At 61.1% G+C, this 9593-nt stretch overlaps 1 protein-coding gene across 4 annotated transcripts; it reads left to right on the top strand.

The window, feature by feature from the left end:
- The first annotated feature begins 228 nt into the window (after positions 1-228).
- PRDM8 (PR/SET domain 8) lies at positions 229-9391 on the top strand. 4 transcript variants are annotated; one of them, XM_077783088.1, is made up of 5 exons: positions 4687-4703; positions 4825-4977; positions 6422-6642; positions 6846-7077; positions 7265-9391. In XM_077783088.1, the coding sequence occupies exons 3-5, from the start codon at positions 6424-6426 to the stop codon at positions 8650-8652; spliced, it is 1839 nt and encodes a 612-aa protein (XP_077639214.1). In that variant the 5' UTR covers positions 4687-4703; positions 4825-4977; positions 6422-6423; the 3' UTR covers positions 8653-9391. The 4 variants fall into 4 exon arrangements, with proteins under 4 accessions (XP_077639212.1, XP_077639214.1, XP_021385252.2 ...); XM_077783086.1 differs by lacking the exons at positions 4687-4703; positions 4825-4977 and adding an exon at positions 229-589; XM_021529577.2 differs by lacking the exon at positions 4687-4703 and having other exon boundaries at positions 4785-4977.
- The last annotated feature ends 202 nt before the right edge of the window (positions 9392-9593 follow it).

Genomic DNA, 9593 nt, shown 5'->3' with positions numbered 1-9593 from the left:
TGCGGCGTGGCCGGGCCGAGATGAGAGAGCGTAAATGGGGGGTCGGTCCCGAGGATATTGTACCCCAAGTCAGCAATGATCCGGCTCGCTGGCTGTGAGAGCTCAGGCGCCGATGCACCGTGTAACGCAGGTCGCTTTGCCACTCTCTCCGAGGTTTTTTTTTTTTTTTGTGGATTTTTTTTTGGTTGTTTGGTTTTTTGTTTGTTTGGGGTTTTTTTTTTTTTTTGCTTTTGTTTTGTTTTGGTTTTTATTGTTTTTTTGTCGGCCTCTTTATCTTTCAATTGCAAAGCAATTAAAGGTTTGTATGAATCTGCGAGCATCCATCCCCGCGGGGCCCTCTGATGCCCGCTGTATTGCCCTTTAGATGCCTCTTCCTTTTTTTGTTTTACAATTGTTGTATCAATATAATGCTTCCTTTCTTCCTCTGTCTCTATAGATACAGATATACAAGGCAAACCAAAGGTTTCGGCTGCTATTCAGTGCCTCCTCATTTGTCCCAGAGCCGTAACAGTGGTGCCCTTTCTCTTCTGGCTGCTTTTCCCTGCTTCTGGAGCAGCAGTTATGGGAGAAGCAGATGGCTACTGATTGGGTGAGCTTTGTGGCTTTAATACTGAATACTTTATGGAAAAGGACTTTATCATGCTTGGTTGGTCAGAGGAACAACGGGATGAGATTTATGACTAGAGAAAATAAATCTTTTTAAGTTTCAGGCTCCTTCACACACCCCACGTCAAGTTGCTGCAGCAAAGCTGGAGCTGAAATCCTCTGCATCTTTATTTTTTCCCTCCCCCCCTCCTCGTCTGTCTGTCCTTTCACTGCTCTCCCCACCCCCTCCGCGCCAGGCTTCAGGAAACTTTTGCTGGCTTTAGGAAACCTTTGCTAACTTTAGGGACTGTCACTGGCTGGAGAAGCCAGGGCTGTCAGAGCCCCCGGGCAGCACCAGGAGGGGAGAGGCCGTTTCTGCTTGAGGATTATCCACCTGAGGGATATGCTGGGCAGTCAGCCCCTGCCAAAGCTCGGCCGTGTGTAACTCAGCGGCCACCCAGGGTCCGGTGGGGAGTTGTGAGTGACATCCTCACGGTCCCGGCAGCAGAGAGCTCATGTGGCCACCAAAGAGAAGCGTAGCTTCTGCCTGGCCTTACGCCGAGGCAGAGGTGGGGCGGGCTCTGCCCCAGCGAGGGACACTGCTGGTGGCACACAGGGACAGAAAGGCCCGAGGGTGTACAGGAGGCAGAGGAAGATTTCAGTCCTGCAGGGATTCCCCTTCTTCCATTTCTCCCCCTTTTCTGTCCTTCATAGCCAATCATGTCTTCTGTCAGGCTATCAAACGTTTGAAGGAAGGTGAAGCTAGGTGAAAGCTTTCCAGGTTTTAAACCTTGATGCTGCTGTCAGGCCAAGTAAGGAGGAGAAGCAGAAAACCTGAGAAAAATAATTTTGAAATAGAAAGTCAGCAGTGGTAGGGGGCTATGTATGAACCGTTTAACCAGACACCTGTATTATGTTTGGTGGGCTAGACAGTAAAAAAAATTGGTGACTATGCAAATTAATATTTCTAACCAGCCTCTGCATTTGCTCAGAAGAAAGTAGAGGAAAAGTTTGGGCACCATCAGGGACGAGGAGAGAGCCAAGATGCCTGTGGTTTGTCTGAACCATGAGAAAGCAGGTAGGGAAGGTATGTCAGCTTCCTGGGGAGCAGGAGCATTTGCTCCTGGGGTGAACCACAGCTAAAGGCAGCATCTGGCCCTTTTTAGGGATCTGTGGCTTTGTGGCATGGTAGTGACCTGACCCTAGAGTGCAGCATTGGTGAGGTGGGGCTGAAGGGTCAGAGGGAATAGGAAGGGACAGGCACCCTGGGTGTGTTTGGGAGCTGGGATGGAAACAAAACAGACCACTGGTGCTGTGCCTCGGCCCTGGCAAGGACCTGGAGGTGGGCAAGCATCCATCTGGTTGTGGGTCTGAGGACTCCCAGTGGGTTGCCCATGCTGCTGGGCAGAATGGGCAGTGGGAGAAGCGCTGCTCCTCTGTGCACCGTGTCTGCAGCGTGATGGGATGGCTCTGGCACCCCAGCACAGGGCTTCCCCAGGAAAAGCGCCATCCATGAGCCTGGTGACAAGCAGGAGGGATGCTTTCAGTCATTCAGCTGAGGCCCTGATTTATTTCCACTACAGAGGCCTGTCTGTCTCCAGGGAAGGGAACCGTTCCGGCTGCATTTCTCCAAGCACCAGGAAAGCTTGTGGCTCCACATTTCGTTTTAAGTGGATTTTCCATTCCACCTGGTGTGCACCTCCCGGGGACCACAGCTAGCCCTGCCCCTGGCAGCAGCAGGCAGAGAGGCTAGCGAGGCTGTTTTGAGCATCCCTTTATGCCTGCCCCCAGTGGTGCCCTGGCCCTGCAGGAGTGAGTGTGGCTGGGCTGGTGTGCTTCTGGGAACTTGTGTTTTCTCCCGGTGGTGTTATTTTATGGGTGATTTTATTGCAGTCACCTGGGAGCTGACTCTCAGCTGTGTATGCGTCTCCTCACAGGAGTAGCCAACACCCATAGGCCTGGAGCATGACACGACTCAGGCAGTGTTTCCCAAAGGATGCAGGAGTGTTTCTGATCACAGGTTGAGTAACCTTTCCTGGTCCCTCTCCTCTCCCCTTCCTGCGTGAAGGTCAGCGAGGAAAGAGAAGACTACACCCGTGGGAGCAGGTGCTCTGTCCCTTGCAGCCATCCCCACAAGAGCTCATCGCGGGCAGAAGAGGGTTATCACCGTGGTTAGTGACAAAGGTGTCCAAACATCCAGGTATCCCCACGCTGCCAGCCCTGCGGCCCCTGCAGCCACCTGAATCCCCACCAGGTCCCGGCCAGGGAGCAGCGGCCCCTGGGCCACCTCCTATGGGCCTGGATGCCCGTCAGGGCTGGCCTCTGTGGGGATTTGGCTCGCCAGCCCAGCTCCTTCTGAGCTCAGCTCCCGGGCTTGTCCGCTGCCCCTGGGGCTGCCCCTTGCCCGGGAGAGGGGCTCGGCAGAGCAGGGGCTGTGCGTTTGGAGGGCGGGGAGTGGCGGGGGATTTGCCGGCTGCGGGGGTCCCTGGGAAAACGGCCGGAACTCCTCAGCCCGGCTTGCCTTTGGCTCTCCGCAGGAGATTTTCTGGGAAAAGAAGCGACTAGGAAATACGTGGATGTAGCGAGATAGCAGCGGGAGGCAGCCGGGAGGCGGCGGGCAGCGGTCGCACTGCCCCGCCGGGTGACACCGCGCTCGCTGGCAGCGCGGCGGGGGCCGGATCGGGCCCGGCGCACCTGCCCGGTGTCCCGCAAAAATCCCGCTGAGGCATTTCCACGAGGCCGGGAGAGCGCCACCGACGCCGGGGTTTGCGGTGGGCACCGCCGGCCGGCGCACCCCCAAGCAGAAACTCTAAAAGAAAGAGCCCGCGTCCGTCCCAGCGCCGTTCTGCGGGTCGAAGGACGCTGTTCCCTTGGATCTTCTTTTAGAGTGGCATCAGAGGCTGGATAAAAGCTCACAAATTCCTCCGCGGTCCTTTTCAGTCCCAGGGAATTTCGGTAGCTTGGATCATGCCGAAGCGATTTCGAGATTGCATATGTGCTGTGGTGTCCCTTAAAATTCTCGCGAATAAAATTAGCGCGTAGGTTTTCTTTCCCCCCACTAATGACAGTCATTCGGACAATTTATATCTTACAGCGAGAGCTGCAGCACTGACAGGAAAAAAAAAAAAAAAAAAGGGGAAAAAAACCCAGGAATAGGAAAAAAAAAAAAAAACCTACCACGTTTGAAGCAGGAATTGACATCCAAATTTTTACAGACTCCCATATTTTTAATGTTATGAGAATCTCCCTTTTAGGAGACGCTGGGTTTTGTCGAATTAATAAGATAAATGTTGAAAGCATATTATATGCAGCCTTTAATCCTAATGCAAGGAAAATCGTAATTATGTGGAGGATAAGTGAATTTGAAAGCCAAACATCAGCCCACTCTCTGCAAACCCCGCTTTGTTCGCCCCTGGAAAACGCTTTGTCTCTCAATTTTTTTTTTTTTTTTTTTTTAGTTTAAGGGGTTTCGAATTCTATTTTTAATTATCCTTTTTTTTTTTCTTTAATCTATTTTGTATTTGAAATGACGACGATCAGGGAGGGACCGGTAAACACTTTTCCACGCGATAAACCCCTTATTTCGGCACGGAGCATCTGCGCGTCTCCGCTCCCTGAAGCTGCGCGCGTGTCGGTGAATGCGGGAGCCCCGCGTGTGCCGGGGGAGAGCCCGTGGCCGCCCCCCGCCCCGGAATGGCTGGGAATGACCGGGGGGCTCCGGCCGGGGATGCCCCTGCCCCGCTCCTGCGGGGACGCGGCTCCGGCGGCGAGCGCGGGGCTGCCCGGTGCCGCTTCTCCTCACGCCGGGCCTTCGCCAGCGCAAGAGGGCCAGGTACGGGCATCCCCACTCGGCTCCGTCCCGCCGAGGAGGTTTTTTCCTGCGTGTCCGATTGCCCCTACCTGGCAGGTGCGGGCACAGGGCGGGAAGCAGCCGCCGGGATCCCGGCGCCGGGCGGAGCGGCCGTCGGGCACCCCCGCTCCCCGCCCCGCACCCCCGGCGGGCCGAAGCGGAGCCGCGGCCCCAAACGCGCTCCCTGCCCCGGCAGAGGGTCGGTGGGGCAACGCGCCCCGCGTTTCCCACCCCCTTCCCCGCTGGTGCCCGGTGGCGGCGGGTCCAGGTGAGGGGAGGGCGGGCGGCGAGCGGGCAGCCCCGAAGGGGTTAACGGGAGGGACGTGGGCTGTCACGCGTCATTGGGCAGATTATGTGCAGCAAACAAAAAGTGTGTGTCTGCGTGCCAGCCCCTCACTGCACCGGGTCCGTCTGCACCGCGCGCCTCCCGCTCCGCCGCCCGCACGGCCCGGCCCGGCATGGAGCGGCGCTGAGCCCGAGGCAGCCAGCCCGAAGCCGCCTTTGTGCCACTGTCGGGGCGAGGATTATCCCCACCGTCCCTGGTGAGTAGCGGCGGAGGGGCCCCGCCGCCCTCCGCCGCCCCGGAGCGGGAACAATGCCGTGGATAGCCGTGCTGCCGGCGGGCCTGCCCGGGCTGCGGGGACCGGCGGGGGAGCCTCCGGGAGCGGCCCCGGCGCCGCCCGGCCCGGACAAAGGGCGGCCGGGGGGAGGCAGCGCCGCGGGGCCGGGGGCGGCCCGGGGAGCCGGGGGGATGCGGCGCCGTGGGGAGCCGTACGGGGCTCGCCGTCGCCGGGAAGAAAGTTCGGTGGGGGCCGCTCGCTGCCGGTGGTTTCGTTTGGCGAAATCATTCCTTCGGGGAAGGGATGCGTCGGGCAGCGGCGGAACGGGGAGGGCGCCGGGGAGGCGGCCGGAGCGTTTTCCCCCGGCCTCCGTTCCCGGGGAGGGGCTGGGACCCCCGCCGCTCCGGGGGGGTGGGGTGAAGTTCCCGGCGGTGCGGGTCGTACCCCGAAATCGGGGAGGGGGGGGGGGAGCGGCGGCTCGGCGGAGCCGTGCCCAGTGCGAGCGGCGGCAGCCGTCAGCCGGCGCACCGGGAGGAGCACCGGTCTTTTCCCGAGCCAGCCCCAAATGACGGATTTCGATGGCAGATGGGGCGGGGGGAGGCAGCCGTGCGCTAATCTGGTCGGGAAGGGCGAGGGCACCGCAGCCGGGCTCGATGCTTCCTCGCCGGCCTCGGCGCCGCCGGCCCCGCACCCTGCCCGCCGCCCGCATCCCTCCCCTCGTAACGCGCGGCAGCCGGGGCTCACCCTGCTCCATAAATAAGCGTGTCGAGGTAAAAATAATTACCTCTGCTTGCTGCTTTTAATTAAAGTCTCGGAGGGAAAGTGCTGGATTATGATAATGAGCAGCCATACGTTCCCCTTGTCGCGCGGAGCGGGAGGTGAGCTGACACGCAATCGGCGACAATGACAAGCCACTGGAACCCACCCGCTCCCCCGGCATAGCCCGCAGCCCGGCCTGGCTCCGGGGATTGCAGGAGGGAGACCCGGCGCCTGCTCGGGACAGGACCTGGCCGGTGGGATTCCCGGGTCCCTGCCCAGAACCAGCTCCGCCGCGATATCCAAAAAAAAAAAAAAAAAAAAAAAAAAAAAAAAAAAAAAAAAAAATTTAAAAAAATCAGCGCGGCAGAGTCCCCGCACCTCGCCTCTGTTCGCAGCTCCTAGCCTGCTTTAAATTTTTTTCAAACCGGAGAAACTGCTCGCTTGTTTGTTTTTTTTTTTTTTTTTTTTTGTTTGTTTTTTTTTTTTTTTCTTTCTATCTTTCTATCTCTGTCCTTTTTTTTTAATATATAATTTTGGAGGGTTTTTTGTAATGTTTTATTTCATAATTCAAGTAGATTTTTTTTTTGTTTTCCGGGGCATCCCGGTGTACCGCTGAGCGGGACCCGCTGCGGTAACGGCCCCTCTCTGCCCCTCTCTCCGCCTGCAGGGATGGAGGACGCCGGCGTCCAGCGGGGAATATGGGACGGGGATGCCAAGACGGTCCAGCAGTGCTTGACTGACATTTTTACCAGCGTTTACACCACCTGCGACATCCCGGAAAATGCCATTTTCGGCCCCTGCGTCCTGAGCCACACGTCCCTGTATGACAGCATCGCCTTTATCGCCCTCAAGTCCACCGACAAGCGCACCGTCCCCTACATATTCCGGGTAAGAGCCGCTCGCCAAGTCGGCCGGTGTCCCCACGCGTCCCCGCCGCGGAGCGCAGGTCGGCCCGGGGAGCCCCCGCCGCCGGGAGGCTGCCCCGAGGGCAGAGCCGCGCCGCCCCTACTGTCGCCTGGCCCCGCGCTGCCGGTCGGTCGGTCGGTCTGTCTGTCTTTCGGCCCGGTGGACTGATTAACGCGGGGTTTCAGGTGGACACGTCGGCGGCCAACGGCTCGTCGGAGGGGTTGATGTGGCTGCGGCTGGTGCAGTCGGCGAGGGAGCGGGAGGAGCAGAACCTGGAGGCCTACATCAAGAGCGGGCAGCTCTTTTATCGCTCCCTACGCCGCATCGCCAAGGACGAGGAGCTGCTGGTGTGGTACGGGAAGGAGCTCACCGAGCTGCTGCTGCTCGGCCCGGCCCGGGCCCCCGCCCGCACCAACGGTGGGTGCCCCGGTGGGAGAAAGGAGGGGGATCCCGGCCGCCGGGGAGGAATCGGGAGGCGGCGGTCGGCTTGGGGATCCCCGGCTCCCGATCCCCAAACTCTCGGCGGATATCCCGTCGGTGGCCCCGGCTGACGGTCCTGTCTCTCTCTCTCTGTCCCTCTGTCTGTCGTGCCCGCCCGACGCAGGCTCGCCGCCCTTCGCCTGCCCTGAGTGCAGCCAGCGCTTCCAGTTCGAGCTGCCCTTCGCCGCCCACCTCCGGTTCCGCTGCCCGAAGAGGCTGCACGGCCCCGACATCGGCCCTGCCGCCGAGGCCGCCGCAGCCGCCGCCAAGGACGGCGCCGGCAAGGAGCAGGAGCCCGGCAAGTTCGGGAAGCCCGGCGGGCCGCCGCACCACCCCTTCCCCGGGCCCGACGGCGGCCCCGCCGCCAGCACCAAGCCCTCCACGGACTTCCACAACCTGGCTCGGGAGCTGGAGAACTCCCGCGGCGGGCGCGCCGGGTCCCCGGGTCGGCCGGCGCCCCCCGAGGGTGGCCCTGAGGCGGCGGCCGGGAAGGCGAAGCGGCGCTTCCCCGAGGAGGAAGAGCGCGGGCCCGGCGCGGCGCGGGGCCGCTTCCCGGCGGAGCGGCCGGGGCTGCCGGCGGCGCCCAAGGAGGAGCCGGGCTGCGCCCCGCAGCAGCAGTACCGCGCCGCCGGCTCCTACTGCGGGCTCGAGGAGGGCGGACGCCTCTTCGCACCGCCCAGCCCGGAGACCGGCGAGGCCAAGCGCAGCGCCTTCGTGGAGGTGAAGAAGGCGGCCCGCGGCCCCGAGCCCGACGGCGGCCCCGAAGAGGGCCCGGAGCGCGGCTCCCCGGGCGCGGGCGGCGCGGAGCCGGGGCTGTGCCCCCGCGGCGGCGCGGGGGGCCCGCTGGCCGCCCGCCTGGACGGCGGCAGCCCGGCGCGGGGGAGCGCCTTCAGCACGGTGCCGCAGCTCGGGGCCGGCCCCGGGGGGCCCGGCGGCGGCGGGGCCGACGAGAGAAAAAGCGCCTTCTCGCAGCCCGCCCGCTCCTTCCCGCACGTCCCGCCGCTGGTGCTGGGTCCCAAGCTGGGCGGGCTGGGCGAGCCCTGCCCCGACGGCGCCGCCGCCCCCGCCCGCCTGTACGCCGCCGAGGCGCTGGCCGCCAAGCTGCCGGGCGGCGGGGAGGCGGCGGGCGGCGGCGGCGGCGGCGGCGGGGGGCTGCCCAAGCAAAGCCCCTTCCTCTACACCACGGCCTTCTGGCCCAAGAGCTCGGCGGCGGCGGCGGTGGCGGCGGCGGCGGCGGGGCCGCTGCAGCTGCAGCTGCCGTCGGCGCTGACGCTGCTGCCGCCGTCGTTCACCTCGCTGTGCCTGCCGGCTCAGAACTGGTGCGCCAAGTGCAACGCGTCCTTCCGCATGACCTCGGACCTGGTCTACCACATGCGCTCCCACCACAAGAAGGAATACGCGCTGGAGCCGCTCGTCAAGCGCCGCCGGGAGGAGAAGCTCAAGTGTCCCATCTGCAACGAGTCCTTCCGCGAGCGCCACCACCTCTCCCGCCACATGACCTCCCACAACTAGCGGGGACACCCCCCCGGCCCCGGGAACCCGCCCGGGACCCCCGCGCAGGGGACACCCACGGGGGACACCCACGCCGCCCGCCTCTCCCACCCTTCCCCTTCGATGCACGCGTTTCCACAGTCCGGGGAGGGGCGGGGAGGGCAGCGGGTGAGGAGGAGGAGGTGAAGAAGCAGAAGAAGAAGAAGAAAAATGAAGGTAAAGGTGAAAAAAAAAAAAAAAAAAGAGCGAGAGAGAGAGAGAAAAGAGAAGCACCGGGAAAAAGAAAAAAAAAAAATCGAATTACTTTAAAAAATACATTTTTTAAAATGTCATATATTGCAACATATTGATGCATTTGTCATACGTTTCTACTTAAATTATTAAGCACTTATGGTTTAGATGTAATAATAATTCTATGTCAGGGTAAATTTTTATTTTGGATATGAAGCTAAGGGCGAGGGGAGCGCGGCGGGGCCGGCGGGTGGCGGGCCGGGGTCCTGCATGCACCGGGCGCTGCCCCCGTCCGGCCCCGCCGCCCGCGCCCCTTCCCCCCGAGTGTCACTGGTGCCCGTGGAATGGAGTCTCGGTAGTTCCGTGTTACCTTCCCTTTCCCGTTTGGGTTTGGTTTGGTTGGTTTTTTTTTTTTTTTCCTCGCCCCTCTGGGAAAGAAAAAAAAAAAAAAAAAAAAGATTTATTAAACTTTATAGTTTATCCGGGTATGTTGGATGCTTTGACAATAAATGACTTTATTTTCTTCAAAGCACCTGGACGTTAATCGCTGCGGGGGAGTGGGCGGTGACGAAGGGGTGGCAACGGGGCCCCCGCCCGCCCCGGGCCGCAGGGAAGGGCAGAAAAGCCCGACCGCGCCGCCTGTTCTCTGCGCTCCTTCGGCCCCTCCGACATCTGTCCGTCCTTCCTCTGGTCGTCTTTGCTTTTTGACCGGCATTTTATTCAGCCTTTAT

This window comes from Lonchura striata, chromosome 4, assembly GCF_046129695.1.
Source record: "Lonchura striata isolate bLonStr1 chromosome 4, bLonStr1.mat, whole genome shotgun sequence".
Taxonomy (NCBI): Eukaryota; Metazoa; Chordata; class Aves; order Passeriformes; family Estrildidae; genus Lonchura; species Lonchura striata.
This window is presented reverse-complemented; position numbering and strand designations above follow the sequence as displayed.

Excerpts from the sequence above, each read along its gene's own strand:
- PRDM8 (XM_021529577.2), top strand. The coding sequence starts at position 4,788 with ATGTGCAGCAAACAAAAAGTGTGTGTCTGCGTGCCAGCCCCTCACTGC. Across the intron at positions 4,978-6,421 it reads GATTATCCCCACCGTCCCTG|GGATGGAGGACGCCGGCGTC; the intron begins GTGAGTAGCGGC and ends CTCCGCCTGCAG. Across the intron at positions 6,643-6,845 it reads CCGTCCCCTACATATTCCGG|GTGGACACGTCGGCGGCCAA; the intron begins GTAAGAGCCGCT and ends GCGGGGTTTCAG.